The sequence below is a fragment of the Plecotus auritus genome, assembly GCF_963455305.1.
Source record: "Plecotus auritus genome assembly, chromosome: 1".
NCBI classification, from domain to species: Eukaryota; Metazoa; Chordata; class Mammalia; order Chiroptera; family Vespertilionidae; genus Plecotus; species Plecotus auritus.
In genome coordinates this window covers 78,734,851-78,761,222 of record NC_137770.1, presented here as the reverse complement: position 1 = coordinate 78,761,222, position 26,372 = coordinate 78,734,851, and the positions used below count along the sequence as shown (strand labels likewise).

Genomic DNA, 26,372 nt, shown 5'->3' with positions numbered 1-26,372 from the left:
CTGAAAAGTTTTCTTTTTTTTTTGGTCTTGAGCTCTTTGGCATGACCTCACGCTTGGAAAAAAAGTTAGATGGGACTTTAATCAGTTATTGATTTTCTGCTTTCCCTTAGGGCTTGAACTGCTGTGGTTCTTCATTTTCTCAATCTTTGTTAGGTATATTATCCAAGAAAAGCTCATTCTACTGCAATTGTAAAATGCCGGGGCTCGCAGATCTGCTGAGAGCTCATTAAACTGAAGGTCTCGGGTGTTAGGCCATTGGCTTTGGCTGCCCTGCCTCTTGTTCTTCCCGTTGGCCTTACTGAATTCATTTCCAGCCTTTGTTCCCTTGAGATCTCTATTTACTAGGAGCCATGTTTTAAGATTTATCTTTTCACTTTTTTGGTTCTTTTTTAAAGCATAGGAACATCCATGTAATTTCTGCCCAAAAAGTTGCTGTACTGGTTTAGTACATCTTTTAAAAGATTTTACATTATAAATATACTAGAGGCCCGGTGCACGAAATTCATGCATGGGGGGGGGGGGTGTCCCTCAGCCCAGCCTGCACCCTCTCCAATCTGGGACCCCTCGAGGGATGTCTGACTGCCCGTTTAAGCCTGATCCCGGTGGGATCGAGCCTAAATGGGCAGTCGGACATCCCTCTCACAATTCAGGACTGCTGACTCCCAACTGTTCACCTGCCTGCCTTCCTGATTGCCCCTAACCACTTTTGCCTGCCAGCCTGATCACCCCCTCACCACTTCCTTGCCAGCCTGTTTGCCCCTAACTGCCCTCCCCTGAAGGCCTGGTCACCCCTAACTGCCCTCCCCTGCAGGCCTGGTCCCCTCCAACTGCTCTCCCCTGCAGGCCTGGGTCCCCCCCAATTGCCCTTCCCTGCAGGCCCGGTCACCCCCAACTTCCCTCCTCTGCAGGCCTGGTCACACCTAACTGCCCTCCCCTGCAGGCTTGATCACCCCCAACTGCCTTCCCTTGCAGGCCTGGTCCCTCCCAGCTGCCCTCCCCTGCTGGCCATCTTGTGGTGGCCATCTTGTATCCATATGGGGTCAGTCATCTTTGACCACATGGGGGCAGCCATCTTGTGTGTTGGAGTGATGGTCAATTTGCATATTATTCTTTTATTAGATAGGGTTAGATAGGATAGAGGCCTGGTGCATGGGTGGGGACCAGCTGGTTTGCCTTGAAGGGTGTCCCAGATCAGGGTGGGGGTTCCCTTGGGGTGTGGGGTGGCCTGGGTGAGGGGCCTGTGGTGGTTTGCAGGCTGGCCACGCTCCCCAGCAAACCAAGCGGAGGCCCTGGGATCTGGGATTTATTTATCTTCTATAATTGAAACTTTGTAGCTTTGAGCGGAGCCAAGCCTCCTGCTCATTCCGTGGTCGCAGCCATTTTTGTTGGGATTTATTTATCTTCTATAATTGAAACTTTGTAGTCTTAAGCGGAGGCCAAGGCAGGCCAGGGTGTGTGGAAAGCTTGGCTTCCTCCATTACCAGGGAAACCCAAGCCTCCTGCTCTCTCTGTGGCCACAGCCATCTTGGTTGGGTTAATTTGAATACTCGCTCCTGATTGGCTGGTGGGCGTGGCTTGTGGGTGTAGTGGAGGTATGGTCAATTTGCATATTACTCTTTTATTATATAGGACTAGAGGCCCAGCGCATGAATTTCGTGCAAGAGTAGGTCTTCCTTCCCCGGCTGCCAGTCCTGGTTTCTCTCTGGCACCCAAGACCTGGGCTTCCCTCGTAGCCCCGGCTTTGTCTGGAAGGTCATCCAGAAGGACGTCCAGAACAATGTCTGGTCTAATTAGCATATTATGCTTTTACTAGGGGCCTGGTGCACGAAATTCATGCACGGGGGGGGGATGTCCCTCAGCCCGGCCTGCACCCTCTCCAATCTGGGACCCCTTGGGGGATGTCTAACTGCCAGTTTAAACCAGCAACAGGGATCAGGCCTAAACTGACAGTTGGACATTCCTCTCACAATCCGGGACTGCTGGCTCCTAACCGCTCACCTGCCTGCCTACCTGATCGCCCCTAAACACTGTGCATGCCAGCCTGCTCTCCCCCAACTGCCCCCTCCACTGCCCCCCAACTGTCCCCCGACTGGCCTAGTCACCACCAACTGCCCCCCCTTGCCAGCCTAATAGCCCCCATCTGGGTCCCCCTGCCAGCTTGCTCACCCCCAACTGCCCCCCCCCCCCCGCTGGCCTGCTCGTCCCCAACTGCCCCCCTGCCAGGCCGCTTGCCCCCAACTCCCCCCCCCCCCCGCTGGCCTGATCACCCCCAACTGCCCTCCCCTCCTGGTCTGATCACCCCTAACCACCTCTGCCTCGGCCCTGCCACCATAGCTTTGTCTGGAGGGATGTCCAGAAGGTCTCCTGGTCTAATTAGCATATTACCCTTTTATTAGTATAGATTATTATCTACATAATAAAAGGGTAACATGCTAATTGACCGTACCTTCATGACGCCCACCAGTCAATCAGGAGTTATTATGCAAATTAACCCAACAAAGATGGAAGGTTGATTTGCATACACAGGTGCCGAGCAGCTGGGGGCAGGGCGGGACGCTTGGCAACAACACAGGCGTTTGGCACCACCCGAGCTGCTCCAGGCCTCTGGGCAGCGTGGGAAGGTGGAAAGGCAGCTCCGGCCAGAGCAAAGGCGCTGCTGGCAGCCAGGGGAAGGAAGGCCCATTCTTGCATGAATCTTCATGCATGGGGCCTCTAGTAGATTATAAACTCATCATAGAAAACTTGAAAAATAAAACAAATACAAAGAAAATAAAATTTTCCCATAATCCCACAATCCCCAAATAACTACTGTTTACTCACACACACACACATACCACATTTATACGTATGTTGATTCCTTTCCAGTTGTACAAAATGTGTATTTGTGTGTGTGTACACCTTAAGGTCGGTTTTTACTAACTACTTAATACAGGGTGTGGCAAAAGTAGGTTTACAGTTGTTCCTGTGGAAAATAATACAATAATTAATAAAACATAATATAAGAATAAACTCTTTGTTTTGCATACTCACAACTGTAAATCTACTTTTGCTTCACCTTGTATGTATGTACCAAATAGTAGGCTTTACATACAATATCTAATTTAATCTTCACAACAAGTGTATGATGTCGCTATTATTATTTGTTCTTTTTAAAGGTGAAGAAGTTGATTTTTGGAGAAACCAAGATGGCGGCATAGGTAAGCACCTAAACTGCTGCCTCGCACAACAATTTCAAAACTACAGCTAAAAGATAGAACGGACACCATCCAGAACCACAGGAAAGCTGGCTGAGTGAAAATACTACAACTAGAAGGAAAGAGAAAAGCTCAGAGAATTGGAGGTACGGCAAAGGGTCTTTGTGCACACAGAGAGGAAGGGCGGCTGAGAGCCTGGCTGACTTTCTCTGGTGGAAGGGGGAAGGAAGCCCCTGACCACTCTGAACCCCAGTTCTGACTGCACTGAACCCCAGTCCCGGGCAAAACCGCATGGACCCAGGCTCATACAGGGGGAGTCTGGACTGTCAGGTAGAGAGAAAGGCACCCGGAGACTCGGAGAGCTGGGGGAGACCCAGGGGAGCCCCGGAGGGCAGGGGTCTTGAAGCGAGCGCACCAGTGTGCACAAAGGCTGCGGAGGTTGCCACAGCCTTTTCCTAGCAGAAGGGAGTCAGAAGCTCCTGACTGCACTGAGCCCTAGTTCTGATTGCACTGAACCCCAGTTCCAGGCGAGCGCCTGGGGACCCACACTCTTGTGGGGGGAATCTGGACTCTCGGGTGGAGACTCGGGAGCCGGGGAAGGCAGAGGTCTAGAGGCGCGCACAGGCACGAGCGGGCAAGGGCAAGGCTGACTGGAAACCAAGACTGTCTGCTCAGCCCTGAGACTCCACCCCATCCAAGCTGAGCACAGAGGCTATTACAATTTGGCAAGTCTAATCCTATAAGGCTGTCTCCAGCACCAAACTTCTCCCAGCATAGACACAGCGGATCTTTACAGCCAACTGGCCTGGAGGTCAATTCCTCCCAGTGATACCAACAACAATCAAGACTTAATTACAACAAGGCTGTACACACAGTCCACAAAGGAGTGCACCAAGAGTGTCCACCTCAGGTTAACTGGGGAGGCCGACCCACTGGGCCATATAGGAAACCTAGCACACAAATCTATCCTACCAACTCAGGGAAGCAGTGAAAATGCGGCATCAAAGAAACAGATCACAAACGAAAGAAATGGAGGAAAAAAAACGACTGGATATAGAATTCAAAACCACGGTTATTAGGCTTTTCAAGAATATCCTAGAAAAAGGCCGATAAGTATAATGAGACCCTCGAAGATATGAAAAAGGACCAACTAGAAATTAAACATACACTGACTGAAATAAAAAATATTATACAGAGACCCAACAACAGACTAGAGGAACACAAGAATCAAGTCAAAGAATTGAAATACAAAGAAGCAAAAAACACTCAACTGAAAAAGCAAAAAGAAAAAAAAATCCAAAAAGTTGAAGATAGTGTAAGAAGCCTCTGGGACAACTTCAAGTGTACCAACATCAGAATTATGGGGGTGCCAGAAGAAGAGAGAGAGCAAGATACTGAAAACCTATTTGAAGAAATAATGACTGAAAACTTCCCCCACCTGGTGAAAGAAATAGACTTACAAGTCCAGGAAGCGCACAGAACCCCAAACAAAAGGAATCCAAAGAGGACCACACCAAGACACATCATAATTAAAATGCCAAGAGCAAAAGACAAAGGGAAAATATTAAAAGCAGCAAGAGAAAAACAGTTAGTTACCTACAAGGGAGCACCCATATGATTGTCAGCTGATTTCTTAACAGAAACTATGCAGGCCAGACGGGAGTGGCAAGAAATATTCAAAGTGATGAATAACAAGAACCTACAAGCAAGATTACTCTACCCAGCAAAGCTATCATTCAGAATTGAAGGGCAGATAAAGAGCTTCACAGATAAGAAAAAGCTAAAGGAGTTCATCACCACCAAACCAGTATTATATGAAATGCTGAAAGGTATTCTTAAAGAAGAGGAAGAAGAAAAAAGTAAAGATAAAAATTATGAACAACAAATACATATCTACCAACAAGTGAACCTAAAAATGAAGTGAATTAAAAACCTGAGGAACAGAATAATCTGGTGAATATAATAGAATCAGGGGCATAGAAAGGGAGTGGACTGATAATTCTCAGGGGGTAAGGGGTATGGGGGGGTTCAGGAAGAGACTGGACAAAAATCATACACCTATGGATGAGGACAGTGGCGGGGAGGTAAGGGCAGAAGGTGGGGTGGGAACCAGGTGGAGGGGAGCTATGGGGGGAAAAAGGAGAAACTATTGTAATAATCTGAATAAATATTTATTTAAAAAAATAAATAAAGGTGAAGAAGTTGATGTCCAGAGAGGTTGTGTAAATATCTGAAGAGTGCACTGCTGTATGAGGCAAAGGAGGAATTTATGGCCAGCCAATAGAATCTATGTCCTCTCCACTGACCTTCTACACCATACAGTGTTAGAACTGATATTCAAACACATGATTACTCCACACAAAAAAACAAAACACCCATAATGCCAAGTGATTTAAATAATTAAATAGCTGGTATTGTTGAGACAGTTGGTTGTAAAAATATGAACATATACTAGAGGCCCAGTGCACAAAATTCATGCATGGGGGTGGGGTCCCCTCAGCCCAGCCTGGACCCTCTCCAATCCGGGATCCCTTGGGAGATGGCTGACTGCCGGTTTCGACCTGATCTCAGGGATCAGGCCAAAACTGGCAGTTGGACATCCCTCTCACAATCCAGGACCACTGGCTCCTAACTGCTCACCTGCCTGCCTGCCTGATCGCCCCTAACTGCCCCCCCCCCACCAGCCTGATCACCCTTAAATGCCTCTGCCTGCCAGCCTGATTGCCCCTAACTGCCCACCCTGCCAGCCAAGTCACCCCCAATTGCCCCCCTCTGCTGGCCTGGTCACCCCTAACTGCCTGCCCCCACCAGCCTGGTCACCCCTTAGTGGCCCCCTGCCAGCCTAGTTGCCCCTAACTGCCCCCGCTGCCAGCCTGGTCATCCCAAACTGCCCCCCCTGCCAGTCTTATCACCCACAACTGCCCCCCTACCAGCCTGATCACCCCAACTGTCCCCCCACTGGCCTGGTCACCCCCAACTGCCCCCTCGGCCTGGTCACCCCTCACTGCCCCCCTCTGCTGGCTTAGTCACCCCTAACTGCCTCCCCTGCTTGCCTGGTTGCCCCTCACTGCCCCCCTCTGCCAGCCTGATCACCCCACACAGCCTGCTGTGTCAGTCGTTTGGTCATCCCTTGCTAACCCTTCTGCCGGCCTGGTCGCCCCATGCAGCCTGCTGTTTGGTTGTTACTGTGAGGGAATCGTGAACAATTTGCATATTACCCTTTTATTAGTATAGACTAGAGGCCTGGTGCACAAAATTCGTGCATGGGGCGGGGGGAGTGTCATTCAGCCCAGCCTGCCCCCTCTCCAATCTGGGACCCCTCGAGGGATGTCCAACTGCCCGTTTAGGCCCAATCCAGGTAAGATCGGACCTAAACGGGCAGCCGGACATCCCTCTCACAATCCAGGACTGCTGGCTCCCAACTGCTCTCCTGGCTGCCTTCCAGATTGCCCCTAACCACTCCCCTGCCAGCCTGATTGATGCCTAACTGCTCCCCTGCCAGCCTGTTTGCCCCTAACTGCCCTGCCCTACAGGCCTGGTCACTCCTAACTGCTCTCCCCTGAAGGCCTGGGTCCCCCCAACTGCCCTTCCCTGCAGGCCCGGTCGCCCCCAACTTCCCTCCTCTGTCAGCCTGGTCACCCCTAACTGCCCTCCCCTGAAGGCTTGATTGGCCCCAACTGCCCTCCCTTGCATACCTGGTCCCTCCCAACTGCCCTCCCCTGCTGGCTATCTTGTGGTGGCCATCTTGTGTCCACATGGGGGCAGGATCTTTGACCACATAGCCATCTTGGGTGTGGGAGTGACAGTCAATTTGCATATTACTCTTTTATTAGATAGGATAGAGGCCTGGTGCACGGGTGGGGGCCAGCTGGTTTGCCCTGAAGGGTGTCCTGGATCAGGGTGGGGGTTCCCTTGGAGCGTGGGGCGGCCTAGGCGAGGGGCCTGTGGTGGTTTGCAGGCCCACCACACCCCCCGGCAACCCAAGCGGAGGCCCTGGTATCTGGGATTTATTTATCTTCTACAATTGAAACTTTGTAGCTTTGAGCAGAGCCAAGCCTCCTGCTCGCTCCATGGCCACAGCCATTTTTGTTGGGATTTATTTATCTTCTATAATTGAAACTTTGTAGCCTTGAGTGGAGGCCTGGGCCAGCCAGGGTGTGCGGAAAGCTTGGCTTCCTCAATTGCCGGGGAAACCCAAGCCTCCTGCTCTCTCTGTGGCTGCAGCCATCTTGGTTGGGGTTAATTTGCATACTTGCTCCTGATTGGCTGGTGGACGTGGCTTGTGGGTGTAGCGGGGTGATGGTTAATTTGCATATTACTCTTTTATTAGATAGGAGGATATAAGAAATATGACTTTGGTTTCTATATGACTTTACTTACAAAGAATTATGAACACATGGCCATTGAAAACTCAGATAAGCCCTGTTTTGTTTTGTTTTTGTTTGTTTTTTAAATAAATTTTTATTGATTTCAGAGAGGAAGGGAGAGGGAGAGAGAGATAGAAACATCAGTGATAAGAGAGAATCTTCGATTGGCTGCCTCCTTCATGCCCCACATTGAGTATTGAGCCTGCAACCTGGGTATGTACCCTGACTTGGAATCAAACCATGACCTTCTGGTTCATAGGTCCATGCTCAACCACAGAGGTATGTCAGCCAGGCATAAGCCCTGTTTTGTATAAACACTGCCTTTCTGCCATTGTAATTGTTACTAGTGACAATACCCAGTGTGTTGGGGTCTACTCAGGGCACAGAAGCGTGGAGCCGAAGGTGAGAAAGCCAGGTCAAGACTTGCTTTCCTTTCTGAGAACCAATGTGAGCTGGAGCCAGTGTATTTGGCTCACGAAGGGTCCAATTTCAATCTCTTTTAAATTTCCCTCCTTCTTCCCTCCTCCCCTCCCTAGCTTGAAGAGTGGATCATCTGGAATATGATTTCTCATTCCTTTTTAAAAGAAAGACAAAAATGTAAACTGTGGGCTCCTCACTGCTTATTTCAGAGCAATACATGTGTGCTTTATATAAACTAACCATTTATCTATTAATGTTTGTAAAGAGCTTTGTAGACACGAGGCATTTGGGTCACACTCTCTAGAGAAATGTGGTGCCTTTGGAAAGAGGATCAGAGAAGGAAGAAATCAATGGTGGGAGAAATGCCTTTGTACTCAATGGTAAGAGAATGTGGAGAGAAATCCCCAAGATGAGCATGAGCTGCATGTTCCCCTGTGATGAAGGCTGTGGCAGGAGGAGAGAAACATTGCCAAGGAGACTTGGCAGCCTGGCCTGTACTGTTTGTTTCTATATGCTTTCACTTGTCTGTGTAACAAGAAAGAGAAAATAAAGAGGACATACTTTGGACTGGACAACATGGCAGCGTGTCCCCACACACTAGCTTCTAGATGGTGTCCCGTGTGTCTCCCAGAGGCAGCAGGGTTCCCTGGGACTAGTCAGCCTGAGGGTGAGGGTCTCTCAGGACCTCCCAGGGGCATATGTCTACCTGCCACCATGTTGTACGGAAATGCAGGGCTGAGCGAGGGACGGGCTCCTGAAGGCTGGAAAGTGTGGTTCTTGGCCACAGGGACATTGAGCCAAAGAAGGAAACCTTTCTGAGAAGAAATCATCATGATTCCTAAAGCAGCTACTCCACTGGTCAGAGCAATCCATGGACATCCCGGAACAGATTAGGGTGTACTGTCCCTGGACAAAGCTCTGTGGCCACCTCACACACCAGCAACCCCAAAAGCCTGCTTAGCCCAAACCTCAGGACACTGGCCTGAGCAACCTCCTGGTTACATTTCCCATCCTCCTTGAAAGTAAGGAAGGAAGGGAAAGAGGGAGGGAGGGACCCAGGGAAGGGAAGAGATCGTTCCTTTTATTATGTTTTAATACATTTTTATTGGTTTCAGAGAGGAAGGGAAAGGGAGAGAAAGATAGAAATATCAATGATGAGAGAGAATCATTGATTAGCTGCTTTCTATATGCCCCCTGTTGGGGATCGAGCCAGTAACCTGGGCATGTGCCCTGGTCAGGAATTGAACCATGACCTTCTGGTTCATAGGTCGACACTCAACCACTGAGCCACACAGGTCAAGTGAGATCATTCCTTTTAAATAATAAAGACAAGTTATTTCAGAAAACTACAGCTTCCCTTCCTTGGTACTTAAGCTTTAGCTCTGTAGGTCTAAGTGTCTATTCTAATAGCAGTTATTACTTACTAGTGGCCCGGTGCATGAAATTCGTGCATGGGGCGGGGGGTGTCTCTAGGCCCGGCCTGCATCCTCTCCAATCTGAGACCCCTGTGGGATCGGGCCTAAACTGGCAGTCGGACAACCCCCTCACAATCCGGGACTGCTGGCTCCTAACCACTCACCTGCCTGCCTGCTTGATCACCCCTAACCACTCTGCCTGCTGGCCTGATTGCTCCAACTGCCCCCCCACCGCCAGCCTGATCACCCCCAACTGCCCTCCCCTCCTGGCCTGATCACCCCCAGCTGCCTTCCCCTCCTGGCCTGATCACCCCTAACCGCCTCTGCCTCGGCCCCACCACCATGGCTTTGTCTAGAAGGACTTCTGGAAGGTCTCATGGTCTAATTAGCATATTACCCTTTTATTAATATAGATAGGATATGACATACTGCCATAACTATAACATATGTACCAGTATTACTCTATGAGAATACGTACTTCATGCGATAGGAAGGCATCTAACACATTACATTGTATATGTTGTAAGTAGTAGGAAATACTGTATTCATAGCAATAATATACACCCTGTGACTTCCCTTCCTGATTTGGGAATGGTTCCCCAGTTCTTTGAACGTTTCCTGGCCCCTAATGTAATTTTTCTTTTTTGTCATTCAGTGTAACTTTATTTACTGTTTATTGCACATGAGTTGAGGTCTTTCATTTCTAACCACCAAAGATTCAAAGGACTATTTTTTCCATGAAGTTTAACATTAACATCAGTGAATTCATGTATTCATGTGTTTTTATTGTAAACATCTGAATTATTCACATTGTCATAGATCCTGAACTCATAAGCATGGACCATGCACAGGCTGGCAGCAAGCCAGGAAGCCACTCTGCAAGCAAACAGATACTCTGCATAAGGAGAAAAGTCATAGCACAACATTTAATGTCCAACCTGAGTCACCTCAGAATGTTATATATATTGACTTCTTAATTCATGTAGTATCGGGAACTCAACTGCTTGGTTGGTGACAGGGTTGACCTGGTTTCAGGAGGATTATTCCTGAAATAATTAAGGAAAGGGGGGATCAATCTTTTCTTGGTTGCTTGTTCCTCCCCAGCACCTTCATCTTTCTTCTCACCCTCAGCTTCTTGGGCATCTTCTCCTTCACCTTCACCTCCTTCTTCTTCCTCCTTTGCATCCTCAAATTATTCCTTGGCACCTTCTTCCTCTTCCTCTCCTTCCTCTTCCCCACCACTTCCTTCTCCTCCTCTTCAGCTTCTCCTTCAGAGGGGGGTTCATCCTTAGCTTCCTAGGCTTTTGCAGCCTCAATGGTCTCCTCCACCTCGATCTGCTCCTCCTGGACGTGGCTGGTGTATTAAGAAGGGAAGGAGTGAGTGGACATCAAGTAGGAGCTGGTCTGTAAACCACCATAGGCAGATCGACTAAAGACCTGGGAACTCTGGGAGTAGCCGCTGGCTATGCTTCCCACGCTGGTGAAACTGAGAGGGGTCTCCTCACCTTCCAAGAGTTTCCTGTAAGCTGCAATGTCAATGTCCAAAGCCACATTGAGGAGGTCCTGGTATTCTTTTAAATATCATGCCATTTCACTCTTTGTAGTTCTCAACTAATTTTCTAATTTGTTGATTGTGTCCTGCATAGCACTAACGTCGGAGTTCTGCTTATCCTCCAGCTCTCGCAGCTGCTTTCCCAGAGCTTAGTTCATGCCCCAGCTTGCTTTGATCTCCAGGGTCTTGGCCTTGAGCAGGCAGTGACTTTCAGACACCTCCTCCTTGGCGGCGCACACCCCGTAGGTGTTCTTGGCATTGCTCTCGGTCAGCATGGTGAAGCAGCTCTTGTACCATTCTTCTGCATTCTGCATGTTCTTGGCAACCAGCTTCTCATACTGGGTGCGGATTTCCTTGAGCGCAGCAGAGAGGTCGGACTTGGAGAACATGTCCATCTCCACGGAGATCTGAGCGTACTGGATCTGCACCTGCAGCTTAGCGATCTCCTTTTTATGCACCTTCTTCAGAAAGGCGATTTAGTCCATCAGGCTGTTGATGCGTTTTTCAAGCTCAGCGCCAGCGAGAGCAGACTCATCTGCACCTTTGTGCGCCTCCATCAGCCAGCCCTCTGCGTCATCATGGTTCAGCACCTCTTTCTGGTAGCATGCTTGCAGGTTTCTCCCAGTCCCTTCCAAGCCCTGGTGCCTGCTAACTGCCCACTGCCCTCTCCTCGCCAGGGATGGGGCGTGGTGGGCCGGGGCACAGGCATCCCATTTTCATTAAAATGTTCAACCCCAGCCTGCTCCACCGGTGTCCACAAGCGGCCCTGGGACAGACAGTGATCCCAGAGACCCTGGCCACCCCGCCTACCCAGGTCCCTGATGGTGGCCTGGACCCCGCGGAGGCGTCAGGCGCTGCCCACCAGGCCTGCTCATTTACTGATGGAGGCCTGGACCCCGCGGGCGGCATTAGGCGCTGCCAGCCTGGCCTGCCTGGTCCCCGATGGTGGCCTGGACCCTGAAGGCGGTGTCAGGCGCAGCCTGCCCCTCCTGAATATGCAAATTTACCCTCTATCTTTGTTGGCTTAATTTGCTTATCACTCCTGATTGGCTGTGGGTGTAGCGGAGGTATGGTCAATTAGCATTTTTCTCTTTTATTAGTTTAGATGTGAGCTCTGTGCTGTCAATCTAGGGAGAGAATCTTGTCACCAGGAAGAGGAATTTCAAAGTGAGAGTTTGCTTTTGGTATGAGCATTTGATACAGATATTAAGTTGCACAAACACAGCACACGACATGCAAGGACAGGAGGCTGGGCTGCAAGTATCTGCTCCTACCCCTGTGTTCAGTGTGTGACTGGCGGTCTCAATGGAACTTAGTGCATATCCGACCCTTGAGCCAAAGTGGACCACAGACTGGTCCCTGAGCACATCCCAGATCCCCCTTTCCATGCCTTTGCTCCGGCAGTGCCTTCCACCCTCCACTTAGAGTTTTCTGTGCTCCTCTCTTCTTTTCATGTTCAGGGATTTTTATGTTCAGACCATCCTATGTGGTTACTTTCAGTCTCTGAGTTTGCAAGGCCCGCTATGCAGGCCTCCCGTGAGCTTGTTCGGTCTAGTGTGTGGCCCCTTTTGTGTCCACAGTCCCAAGTGCTAGAGTTCATCCAAAACCTGGTTGCTGGTGATGCCAGATCAGGTACTGAGCTTGTTCAAGTCATCCTCTTACTTCAAGGCTCCCTCTCAGACCATCAGCATTTTCTCCGCTTTTTGTCGTATTTTTCCTTTATTGCGGTCACATGTATACTTGACTGATCTTCTTCCACGGAAGGTAGACTGAGTGCCAGCACCAGGTCTTTCCTCATCCTTGAGTTCCCTCTGGGTCCAGCTCAGCGCCCTGAACAAAGAAGATGCTCACTCAGCACATGCCTGTTGAACAAGAAGCAAGGATTTCGCTTAAAATAAAGGAGGCTGAGTTGAATTGTAAAAGTGCTCCACACCTCCTCATTATTTCCACTTCAGTCTTTTGTTTTATCCCGTCACCTGTGAGAGCTGTGTCAGAACTGCTATTGTTGTAAGAAACATCCAAAACTGGAGAGAATTTTCATGAGTTTATTTGAGCCAAACTGACGACAATTTTCAGGAAGCAAAATCTCAAAGGTCTGAGAAAATGTTCTGGAGAATGGCAGTTTTGCAGTTTATCTTATTCATGAGAATCAAAGGAGGAGGTGTAAGAAGGGTTACATGAGATCCACTGGTAGTAGATTAAGGGGGTGGGAGAAAGCAAAGCAGGAAACCTCTAGGACTGGATGAAAAGTAAAATGAAGAGACACATTTCTTTTACATTGGTGCCTACAGGATAGTTAACAATGAACAGTCACAGCACATAGAGATGGTACCCAAGGAACAAGGTAACAGTGAGGGGTTCTGTGGTCTCTGCTCTGGTGTAGCGAGTGTGCCCTGAGGATTCTGGAAAAGGAGATTATTCTGACATTTCAAAGGTGTGTTGTCTTGGATGCACAAAGACAAAAGACAGGTTCCTTTAAGGTAAAGAGTTGCCTTTTTCAAGAAAGCTACAGGCCTAGGATGTGACTACCCGCCATGACTCACTTTTAGTTAGGGATTTTTATGTTCAGACCATCCTATGTGGTTACTTTCAGTCTCTGAGTTTGTAAGGCCTGCCATGCAGGCCTCCCGTGAGCTTGTTCGGTTTAGTGTGTGGCCCCTTTTGTGTCCACAGTCCCAAGTGCTAGAGTTCATCCAAAACCTGGTTGCTGGTGATGGCAGATCAGGTACTGAGCTTGAGTCCATCCCATCTCATCACTGCCAGCACCCCAGCCCAATTCAAGGTCATTTCTCATCTGAAGGGCTGCAGTCGCCCCTTTCATGCTCTCCTCACTCCCACCAATGCTGACACACAGCTGCTGGAGCAAACTTTTGAAATCGTTTACCAGAGCAGGTCCTTCCCTTGCCTAAAATCCTTCCCTCCTAGCTCTTACCAGACTTTTAAATTACTCACTTTGTTCATTTGCTTCGTTTTGTTGTCTCCTCCACATGCCTGTAAAATCTCTGGGCCCGGTTTCAGGCAAGGTGCTTAGAATCTGTGGGTGCTCCCAAGCATTGGTTGAATGAATAGATAAAAAGTGCAGAGTTGTTACCCTTCTCCTTCACATGATAAGCCTCGCTCCGCCTCCCGTTTTCCTTGTCCCAGGTTCTGCTTTCTGCTCTTTAGCTGGATCTCTCCGGAGAAATGAGCATGCGTGGCTCCGGATTGAAGCCCTCCAGGGGAGCCTCAATCCGCAGCATGGTTGTGGAATCAGAGAGCATGACCCGACCCGCTGAGGGACAGCCAGTACTCGTGGTGCAGCCTTAGGAACTTGCCTTGTGAAACCAATCATAAGACAACAATACAAAGACCCCAGAGAAGTCAGCTTTATGGCCTGCCAGATAGGATAGCAGCCACTCCGCTAAAAAAAATCATGCTAAAATGTCATGAGAAATTACTATTCACTCTTCCCCTTGTGTTTCTGGGAGACCTTAAAGATTTTGTTGTTGGCAGATATTTTTGTTTTCTTAGCCTGGCAAAATAGGGCACAAAAAAGGAAAGCCATACTGAACAAGAGAAGGAATATTTGCATATGTGGCCAGGAATGGTGCATGTTTTGCCACTGATTTTCTTTTTTATTCTTTTTTTTTCTTGAAACGGAGTCAAGTAACTAGCCAAGTATATGTTCAGGGTATCAACCCCTCTTCCTTCACTACTTATTGGTGGAGGCCCAAGTAGCTCATCCTAATTCATCCTGAGGAAACAGGGTGTAGCAACAGAATTTTACCATGATTATTGTGGCTTCTGAAAGCACGATTCCAAACCACAGGAGTATCTGATACTTCTTGGAGGAAGTGGGCTGGTCAGGAAGGTCTGGGGTCTTAGAAATAAATTCTGGTGGCGCCAGTTCTGGTAGAATTTTGTGAGTTGTTTGTGTAGTTTTTCAGGCTGCTCACACAGCAGTGCTGTTCTTTTGTTCTACCACTTCTCTCCTGGTCTATTTTCACCCATTCTCATGCCATCTCTGATTGCAACAGTGGGCATTGTTCCCTCCAACTGACTGTGCATCAGGGATTTTTTTTTTATGTGATTTTCAGAGCTTGCTCCAGAGGACTGAATCAGAATTTCCCAAGCCTGGGCCCAAGAATCTGTATTTTTACAAAGCTCACCAGATGCTTCTGACTAGCAGCCAGGCTTGGGAGTCACTGGTGTAGTGGAAAGCTCAACCACCTAAGCAACTCAGACAAATCGACTCATGGACTATCGGGAAAGCAGAAGAAATGGCACCTACATCTCAGAGCTGCTGCAGCATTCGAGGGAATTTTGCATGTGATCCATCCCTCTGTGTATTGAATAGGCCGAGTGAGTTAATATTCTGCTGGTGACCGAGAAGCTTCCCAGAGTCTTCTCTCTGAAATAGTGTTTAGCTTCCTCTTCTGTGTTTAATTCCTTATGAAACTTTATTTCTCCCTTTTGTCAGTCACCAAGGATAAGGCCATATGTAGATGAATCACAAGACCATTATGCCATGTGTTCTAAGAGCCTTCCAAGTTCATTGCTGCAAGAAACGCTCATCGTTTAATGCATATTGTTTCTCGATATCTCTTTCCAAGCTGCCAGTGCAGTTTCCATTTCTGGGAAATTACATAGACATGTCTGGATCCAACTCTTTTATCTTTACATTTCCAACTGCTCTGTTTTCCTTCTTTCTTCCCATCAAATTCTCATATTTTGACAGTTTTAAGACCAGCTCTTCCTTGATCTTTTCCTTCCTATAATATATTGAATTGAAATGAGCCCATTCTCCTTGGTGTGTCTTCTCTCCAAACACAAAATACTCTGAAGTTCAGATTCTCTTTTTGTGAGTTGCTTAACATCACAAAAGTTTGTGGTTTTATCTATCATAAACAAGAGTGTTTTAAATGAACTCTGTCTCTTTTCTCCCAGGCATCTCAGAAAGGTTGAAACAATGTGAAATAAATTTTTATTTTAAAAATAAGTTACTTATTGCCCTGGCTGGTGTGGCTCAGTTGATTGGGCATTGTCCTGTGCACCTAAAGGTGGCCGTTTCTTGGTAGGGGTAGGCTGGATCCCTGGTGGGGGGTGTGCAGGAGGCAGCCAATGGATGCCTCGCTCGTGCACCAATGTTTCTCTCCCTCTCCCTTCCTCTCTCAAAAAATCAATACAAAAATTTTTAACTTACTTATTAAAAATAGTAATGATAAAATATATAAATTGGTTCAGTAGGAACAATTTGTAAAATGCTTTAACTTAAAAGGAAACACTTGTAGGCATCCAGAGTGAATCAGGAGGAAAACACTCCCACTTCTTGAAAAAGCTGTTTACACGTTTTGGTGTTGACAAAATGTATCCAAAAAAAGCCCCTTCTCTTATGATGTGAGGCGGGAGGCACACTCCCTGTGAGAGCGTCTGATCATACTTCACTGAGGAATGCGATGGTTTTGCTTGTGTGCCCAGTGGATCTGAGCATATTAACCAATATAGGGTTAGTTGCTGGCAATGTTTTGCATTGAACGCATTCATTTGCAAAAACAGAAGAAATACTGCACTCACATTTTCAATCCTCTTTATTAAAAAAATACTGCAATGTGGTTCGAGTTGTGAATCTATTGCGGACATCTTTGATGCATCAACAGTCAAGGCATATGTGAAAAGTGACTTGGAATAGTTCTCCTGGGTTGTTGGCCGGGTGCAGAATAGAATGCTGGGCATCTCTTCATCCTCTTTCTGGCTCTTCCATTGACCCCTTTCACTTTCTAAGTTCATTTGCTTTTACAATAAAAATAAATTCCTGTCTCATATGTTAGCCTCTCTCAGAGTTTTCTGGGGCATGATAAACTAATTGCAAGTAATCTGATTCTTAAAAAATAACTGGTGCCATCTAAACACGATGCATTAGTCCCCACCAGACACTATACATAGCAGCATCCAACCAGAAAGCTCCCAAAAGCTGTGGAGGATAAATAAGCTTAGAATCCAATCCCAAACTCAACGACGACAACAAAAAAGAACCAAAGTTTAGCGAAAAAAGAAAATACCTTCATCTTTACTGTTTTCATCCAGACCACTGTCCCTCTATAGCAAGCATGTCAAACTCACGGCCCGCTGGCCGCATGCCTCGTTTATTTGGCCCGTGTTAGCCTTTGAGTTTGACATGCTTACTTTAGAGGAAAAACAGTTCCCATGTCAGTACTGATGAGAAAGCTTGAGTTTGATGTACGTCTTTGCTGCAATCACTCACTATCTTTAGAACACACTTTCTTATATTATCAAACAGGAAGTTTGTAAAAAAAAAAAAAGTCACCTTTAAAATCCCACAGTCTACCATTTGGCCACACTCTCTTCTGGGGAGCTATTATAAAATAGTGAGTGGATGGCTAAACTGAGATCAGAACAATGGGCTCTACTTTTACCCTCGCCCGAGCATTCACCTTACCCGTGCTTTGGCTACTTCCGTATTGAAAATATCAATTCCCTGATCATATTCTTTTGACAAAATGGAGGAGGAAAATATGATGTGGACTCCTTTCACTTCTAAGAATAATTGTTTATGAATGCTGGCTTGAAGAGCATACCTATTAATAATGACAGCTGACCATAGACGCTCCGGGTTGCAGGGGGCCGGCCACAAGGAGGTCGGGTCGGCATGCCGCCATAAACTCTCCCAGTCGCAGACTTCGAATGAGAACAGCCTAGAAGATGAACTCTTCAGAAGAAAACACACCTTCTAAAAAAACCAACCAGGCCCTTTTATTACATGGATGGCGTGGCCCAGCAGCCTTACCCAAGTTTCTGGTATCAGAATTCTGCCTATAATCCATTCTCTGTTCCTGGGGCAGCATTCAGAAATGGAAATCTATATTTCTATGTTCAGTTGTGCCCAATGAGTATTCAAGCTTCCTCATACTCGACCCCCTTTGCCCACTACACCTAACTGAAGTCCTAAATTCCCTGTGTGTTATAATCCAGCAAAATTCCCACACTACTGTGGCTATGGGGGAAAAATGAGAACCAAGAGGACTCAAACTGAACTTCAGCAGGTGCAACACAATGGATTTCACAGGATTCATGTGAAAGTAGGGGTGTGCTCGGAAGCCCTCATGAGGCTGAAGATGCTCCCCAGAGAAAGAGTATGAAGAAGAAGTGGGAGAGAGGGAGAGCTTCCCCCAGGGGAATGTTTCTTCTGCTACCTGGTTGGCTCAGTCTAATGAAGTCAATGAAGCCATCCAGTATGATGTGAGCTGGTAGTAGGATCCAGAGCTAGAGAAGTCCCCTGAGCAAATGCCCTTAGTAAACGAAGAGTCATCACCAGACCACACAACAAAGGAATCAAGGAAAAAGTCCAGGAACTAGAGGTTAAACCAAGCCAGGGGCGTATTCTTAAATTGAAAGACGGTGTATTTGAACAAAAATGTTACCTTAAATATTGTGCTTCCCAATGATTCAGACAACTGTGAGTTGGAAGATGAGCATGTGAGGTAGAATGGCTCTGTGAAGAAGTTAGAGTTCTAAAGAAAGGTTTTATCGTGAGGCATGCAGGGCAACCTGGTTGTCAGTGAGCTCTTTGTATCCCAGACTTGTCTGGCCCAGCAGCAGTAAGATCAACAACAATAAGTATGCTGAATATAAGAACATCCTCTGATTAGCCTGTTGATGAGAAAGCAGGACTTTGAAATCATTTATGACCACCCAGGAGGGACTGGAGTCCATGACATTGTCTGAAGAATCATTGGAATAGAATGAAACAAATTACTAAGCTCCAGCTACAAAGAAGAGCTAAATGTTGCACCATCATGATGGGCTAGAACATGTGATGTCTTGATTTGAACTAATAAAGCTGTTATACCAACAAAGAAGACTTTGGCATGAATTATAAGTTGTAAAAGTAAATAAATTGAACTGCAGGGAAAAAAAGATAGTTAACATTGAAGATCTTATCATATGTTAACACTGTGGTAAATACTTTAAATATTGGATATGGTCAACTTGCATACATTATCTATCCCATCACTGTCTGTGTGCCTTCTTGTATTGAAGAGGCTGGAAAGCTAAAAATTAAATTAGCTGACTCTCTGGAAACTGGAAACTAAGATTCTGGAAACAAAATAGAACACCAAACAGTGCACTCCCACAAGATTCTGAAGGTGGAAGAGAAAAGAGAAGAATTTTTTCTGCTGCTGTTTCGCCTACGAAAGGCAGTAGCTGCAGGCACTCAGCATTTCTGTGTCAAAATGATGGCTTTGGGAGTGTCATGCATCAGTCCTAGCCGTGTGGTGGTGGCAGTGGTACCCACCTCCTGACCTCTGGATCCCAGCTATGAATTGGTTAAGTCTAGCCATGGGTCCCCACCTCCTGCTCCTCCACATCTTCAGATAATTTAATGAGCACCCAATTCCTTGTATTATATCATTTTCATCTAAAAATATCCGGAGTAAAGAACTTGTTTCTTGCACTGTAACCTGGCTAATTCTGACTTTGGCATCAAAGGTTTAATACAAGTGCTGTATTGCAGGGAATTTGTTCTCACACCAATTTGATGAAGTAGATATTACTTTTCTCATTTGGCAAGTGAAAGAACTAAAATTCAGTAAAATGAAATAACTTGGTCCCATAGCTTGTAAGTAGCAGCACTCAAGGTCAAATGAAAATCTAATTAGAAAGTTTCTGTGCCTAAATGGTCTCTACTGAACTGTGATGATATAGGATCAAATACATAATAATTGTGCACAAATTGCTGAAAATTCATTTATTTTGCTATAAACTACATGAGGGAAGTCTGTGTCTTGTGCATCTTTGTATAAGACTCCCATGGCATGGCTCAGAATTTGTCACCTAAAATAGTTCTATGATAAATTATTTCTGAAATAAAAAATGAATAATATTGTGATGAGTCCTAGCAAGGAAAGTGACTCCAGCAGATGAAAATTCATATGATGGCCTACTTGGGGATGAGACACTATAGCTGCCAAATTGGTTTTATTAGGATGTTTCTCACTCTGCATGACTTTAATTGTGTCTGCAATAACAAATATACTTTACAAGCAATTACAAATATTTTTCTGTTTCCTGTGGATATATTTTTGGTTTACTAGTATGTTAAGAGAAATAGCTTATTGTTTGATGAAATTAATTTAATCAAACAACAGACCATTCAGTCTATGAGGATGGCCTTTTGAGTCTGTCTCATCCCATCCTCTAGCAGCTCTTTTCTAAAAGAGTCTTTCTTCACAAATCATAAACCCAAATTCAAGGACACATTTCTTTTCAAATCTTTGCAAACGTCTTGCCTTTGCTTACAGACTCTAGGAGCCAAGGTGTAACATCCATGATTCTCTTGCTAGTTTTCTCCATGGTTTCTTCTGTGCCCATTAGCAATCAAATTTTTTTCACTAGCCCTAGCCTGTTTGGCTAGTGGATAAAGCATCAGCCCTCAGGCTGAAATGTTCTGGGTTTGATTCCGATGAAGGGCACTTACCTTGGTTGCAGGCTGGTTCCTGGTCTTGGTCTGGGCTCGTGCTGAAGGCAATCAATTGATGTGTTTCTCTCACATCCATGTTCCTCTCTGTGTCTCTCCCCCTCCACTCTCTCTAAAAATCAATGGAAAAATATCCTTGGCTACTTTTAACCAAAAAAAAAAAAAAAAAAAAAAAAAAGTCTTTTTTTCACTAAGTAGTTACGATAATTTTTAGTAGCCCCTGCCTTCTCACAGTGCTGGTGGCCACCAAATCTGCTATACTACACACATTTTCTTTTAATTGCCAAACCCATGTGTATTTAGGAGGAAATTCGATCCATATGTTTCTGATTCATCTACAATGAAGTCACCAAACTGGGGAGAACAGCCTGAAACTTACAAAGTCTTGGTAGAGTCTCTTTTTCCTTTAGAAGCAGGTTGTGGAGAGCAAGTACCAGAATACTGCTGTGCTCAGACTGCTGGTAAAAGCCAGTCCCCAGGAGGCTTCAGGGAATGTTACCTTTTCAAGATGTTAGCCTCTTTACATAGGTCTGCCTTCCAGTGGATCTCGTGAAGAATGAGCCTGAGCAAGCTTCCCATTGATTGGCCAATGTTTGCCAAGGTCTCTCTGTTCTAATTCCCAGGCTGTTGCCATAGCATTTGATGTAGCTAAAGCCTGGCATATGCCGTGTGCCACCCATATACTGGATAGTCCTATGGTCAGAGGAGCACTGGCAGATGAAAGCCCATGGCCTAACCCAATGAGGATCTGCCCTCAGGGTAAGTAGAACCACTACGTGGTCTAGTCTATTTCCCTAATGAATAGGTCATGTGGAGCCATCCTTGGAGTGCAGCAAATTGAAGAATTTGGCTGGAACTCTGTGCCTTGACACTTCCTGAACTGCCAACATTTAGGCAGTGCCTCAGGGAAAACAGGAGGAAGAGAGTTTTATTGGCTCGTTTTAAAAGGACCTGGGTATCATATACACAACTTCAAGTCAATCTGTGAACCCTACCAACATGAAAAATAATACCACCCTTTCTTCTTTACACATGGTCTAAGATGATGAGTCTTTCCTGGCCTCTTAAAACGTTCCATAATGTTCATTCATTCAGCAAGCAGTTAATTGCCTTTGTCAGACCCTAGGCAAAGTACCAGGATAGAAAGAGAAATGAGACACAGTCCATGGCCTGGAGCAACATATAACCCAGTAGAGCCAGGGAGACACATAAGTGAATAAGCTTCGGGTACAGGGTTATCAAGAGAGTTAAGTTCAAGTCCCAACTCTGCCACTTACTGGTTGTGGAGTCTTGGTTAAGTCACATAACCTCTCAGCCTCAGTGGCTTTATCTAGTAGGGAGGGAGGATTAAATGGACCAGGTCTATAGAACCTGTTTCACACACATAGTAACTCTTATTATTATGCCCTGTTCCAGGGACTGTATGGAAGTGTATGTGAGGTCCCACAGGAACACAGAGGAGGGTGATAAGAGAATCAGGGATACCTAATTTGGGGGAAGGAGTGACCTCTGACGGAACGGCATTGCTAGGTGAAAGTTGCTGGGAAGAATATCTACCCAATATGTTGGAGTTCCTTTTCTCCTGGAATTAACCTTAAATACTCTGAAATAATGAATTGGAGATTGTACATGCACCCAGCACTGAGACCACCTGGCTTTACAAGTAGCTCTCAGGACTCACAGGACCTTGAATGTCTATGTGCCCTAAAATGTCTGCATTTCTCATTTCATTGCCTCCTCCTCCTATTCTTTTTTTTTCAATCGCATAGAATTCTTATTCCTGTTATTTTATTTTACTTTTATTGATTTTAGAGAGGAAGTGAGAAGGAGAGAGATAGAAACATCAATGATGAGAGAGAATCATTGATCGGCTGCCTCCTGCACAATAGGATCCCCTATTGAGGATCAAGCCCATAACCCAGGCACGTGCCCTTGACTGGAATCAAACCTGGGACCCTTCAGTCCACAGGCTGACACTCTCTCCACTGAGCCAAACTGGCTAGGGCTCCTCCTCCTATTCTTTCTCCTCCAGATTATGAACTTGAACAGCCTTTGGCCTGGTCTGCACACAGTCACCAGTGACCTAAAATATGACTTGATAATGGCCCTTCGTACATGAAATCCTCTTGGGATTTTCCAGCCTTCAGGGTAAAATCCACACACTTTCCTGTGGCCCACTCGGCCCTGGCTCTTCTTGACACGGTTTCTGCCTTCTTTGCCGGACTTACCTCTTAGTTTTCCAATACGTGTTACCCTCTTGTTAAAACCATCACCACACTGGGCACTTCCATGTCCTGCGCGCGCTCTCTCTCTCCTCTCTCTCTCTCTCTCTCTCTCTCTCTCTCTCTCTCTCTCTCTCTCTCTCTCTCTCTCTCTCCATAGTTTTTGTACATGGATTCCTTTGCTTGAAACATTCTGCCTTCCATTCCCCCTCCTGATTATGAAAAACTTCTTAAGCCTCAGCTTGGGTGTGACCTTCTGGCTTCCTTTCCTGACCCACCCACCCTGGGTTAGCCGCTGAGTCCTCACTACACCTGCCCAGATTCTGCCGTGACTCCTGTCTCCCTGTCAGCCTCTCTGCACTGTGGGCTCCTTGGACTCATAAATCATGTCTCTCAACCTGGCTCAGTCCTGACTCATGCAGTGTTTGTGAACGAATCACAGAACCTTAGAGAGAATAGTCGCTATCCTCCTACTTGTAGGCACACAAATGCCCTCTGCAGAGGTTTAACTGGGTGCCCAGTGAAAAGGCTGCTTCAACTGCCAGCCTCTTCTGTGTGTAGGGGAGAGCAGAAGACCATCTGGAGTGGAGACAAAAGTAAGTACTGTTCCTGGGAGAAGGGCCACTGATTATTCTTGATGATCCAAGTACAGCATGGGAAGGTCCTAGTGTCCTCGCAAAAGGTCTAACTAGAGCTGGTCTGTTTCTGAGTGGTCCTTGGAGAGAGGGCAGGGGTGAGGGGAGGAGGCACGTGTTGGAGCAGCTCCACAGGACCCTGGAGCTGGATTATACTCTAGAAAGCAGCTCTAACTGGGAAGTAAGCAAGTTTTAACTTCATAGCCCAATTCTGGAGCCCATGTCAGCTGTTTTGGAGCCTGAGTCTGTCCCCCGCTAGGAAAGTGTCTAGGCATTAGACAAGAAAAAGCTTCATTGACAAGACTGTGTGGTAGCAAGGAATGCCGAAGGTGGCTGCCCAGGCCCCAGTGATCCTAGCCCACTCTACCCCCAATTCAGACTGATGAAGTCCCTTGGGAGCCTTTGATAATTGTTTATAGGGCCCACAAGTAAGAAGATTCTGGACCATCTGCCAGGTATGTGCTTGAATGATGATTGAAAACATAAAAATTCATGGAGAGTTCATGTTGATTGCACAGCAATGAGGAGCCCAGGAGCCCCTTGCAGTTTGATGCTCCAGTGGGTGGTCTTTTCCCCTTAAGCAGAAGTTCACTGACTCCAGCACGGTCACTGAAAAGGGCTCCAGGTGAGGTTTAGCTAAGCAGGATGCATTTCTTACTAGTAAGTGTCAGAGGAAGGGCAGTACCTATTTTGTTTTGCTTTGCTTTATTTTTGCAGTGACGAGATAATTAGAGTCTAGAAAGGGGGGCTTTCACAGATGTGGAATTAACCAGGCTCTGAACCAGAGCTGCTACAGCATCCAATCCAACCCCACCCAACATCCTAGGCCCCCATCATCTTCATTTCCCATTCCATCTGCCTCCCCTGAAACGTGGGTGTGGGCTTTCTGAGCCCTCACGCACCTGGGCCAAAGCAGGGACACCTTAAGATCACCTGTGAGTCTGTGGCAGGTACAGAGAATTTCAAACAGAAGGAATCTAATATAAAATATTGGTTATACGTGTGACGAAGGAGGCTATAGGGGCTAGTGAAATAACACAGAGAGGGACAATATGGCAAGAGCCACAGCTTCCTTGAGCTGTAGGGACCAGGGAGAAGGCAGCGTGACTGGAGCCTGGAGCCTGGAGCCTGGAGCCAGGCTCACCTGACAGAGAAAGGAGCCTCAGAGATGCAGCTCCTGGGAATTACCTTGCTTTCTCCCATTCGCTCACCTTCCACTCTGCCCTCGGTGACCTCACACTGACCCAGCCAGGAGTCAGCTGACATGGGAGCCTGGGAAGCCCACTCTGCTATTCAGAGACCAGGGGAGGGCAGGAGCATGTCTCAAGGCAAAGAGGACAAACACAAACACAGTGACCTCACCTCCTCCTGCTTCACCTCCAGGCTTTCCTCATGGTCACAAAACATCTTTCTTTAGCCATTTTTCCTTCCTTCTGTCTAATGTTAGAGAAAGAGATGTCTTTGGTTTTCCTGAGAGCTGCAACTGGCATGAGATGTAACTGAAATACCTACAAAACTCAGAACACATAGGGTAGACCCTTGCAGCCCCCCACATTTCCAGTGAGGGAACGGGAACTGTCTTTGGAAACAGGTGGCGAAGGTGCTTCTGACATCAAGCTGTGGGCGGTGGAGACACTGCTTGCAGAAACTCTTGGGAAAATGCCTCCTGCTATGAAAAAGCTGCCAATACCTTTCTTGATTTTTATAAGCCCCAATAACAGACTCACATGTTAACTAAATACGGTCAAGCTATTTCTAGTAGACGAGGCCCTGACATAAATGTGCACTTATTAAAATTAAATCAAGGATGATCTTTCTCGCTGAGTGCTTCCTCCCTTTTATAGACAAGGAAATTGAGGCCAATGCTACCAAAGCCTGAAATTGTTGTCTGCATTAGAGTGAGAAGCTGTAAAAGGCACGGAAACCATCTCCCCAGTGAACTGATCCCTGCCAGCCGACCACTGAATTGCTTTTCTGACCTGGGAGAGCTCGGCTGGAAGGAAAGTGCACACCTCTTCACGAACAGGCAGCACAGGCGCCAGCACCAGAGTGGAGCTGGCCAACGTACTCAGTGCCCCTGGAGGCGCGCTGAGACCAAGATGGTGTGATCTGCTGCCCGAGGGTCTCAGCAGTGTCAGACTGGGTCGCTGATGCACCCCCAGAGCCCAACCTTGTGCCTGGCACATGACAAAAACCCATTATTCATTTAATAAACAAAATAAGTCAAAATCAGAAGCCCTTAGTCATTAGGTACTGTCTGTGCCACTTTCAGCTTTCCGTGGAAGCTCTGAGTCTCAGTCCCACCATCTGTAAAATGGGGATAATAATGCAGCCCCATTTGCGTCACAGTATTATTGTTAAGATCGGATAAATGCATATTCATGAGTTTGTACTAGTAAGCAAAGACATTGTTTTTATAATGCTCTAAATTAAAAGAAAACTCCTATGCCAATGCTTGCACACAACATACATTTATTAAGATGCAGCCAAGTGAGATGTGTCAGGCCCTCCTCCGAGTACAACCTTCTTTGTTGGTGTGTAACAATGCCCACGGGCTGGGTGAGCGACATCATCAAAACCAAATGCCAGCTTTTTACAGACTCGGCCCAACAGCGTAGCCAAAGCACCATTCCAAACGGCAAGAAATCTGACATTGCGTTCACCGTCCTGCTTTTCATTGTTATTGACATACACACTTGCATTTTAATGCTCATTTCAGATCCTCATAAAAAAAAAAAGCTTGTATTTGAATTTAGCAGAAAGTGGAGCTATCAGTGAAGGACAATGCAATAGCAAGGTAAAGCTGCTTTTCATCCACACTGGACTAAATTATATGCATTTCGCCATTCATGGGGGCTCTAATAACATATGCACACAAGCAATACCGAGGCCGGATGGCTGGTGTGGGTGTCCACCCAGCATCTTCACTTTACTCTGGGTCCTTATCCTCATCTGAAAAATGGGGGACCGACTTCTTTGCAACAACGTTGTCCAGTCTCTGTCCTTGTAGATATGGGTTGACACTCTGAAAAAAAAATAAAAAATATATATATATGGCTTGGTATTATACCTGAACATCGATACAGACACCT

General features: G+C 46.6%; 2 protein-coding genes across 3 annotated transcripts in view; both read right to left on the bottom strand.

Annotated features, from left to right (window-relative positions):
- Positions 1–20,519, bottom strand: part of GREM1 (gremlin 1, DAN family BMP antagonist) — a gene marked incomplete at its 3' end in the record, with an annotated part of 38,945 nt that extends 18,426 nt beyond the window's left edge. Inside the window, exon 1 of the mRNA XM_080668726.1 lies at positions 20,424–20,519. The remainder of the gene's footprint in view (positions 1–20,423) is intronic.
- A 5,213-nt stretch (positions 20,520–25,732) lies between these two features.
- The window catches only part of LOC308245212 (neuroendocrine protein 7B2), a 70,776-nt gene continuing 70,136 nt past the window's right edge, over positions 25,733–26,372 (bottom strand). For both annotated transcript variants that reach the window (XM_080662095.1, XM_080662096.1), the window contains exon 6: positions 25,733–26,305. In XM_080662095.1, the coding sequence (XP_080518221.1) occupies positions 26,210–26,305 (96 nt within the window). In that variant the 3' untranslated portion in view covers positions 25,733–26,209. The remainder of the gene's footprint in view (positions 26,306–26,372) is intronic.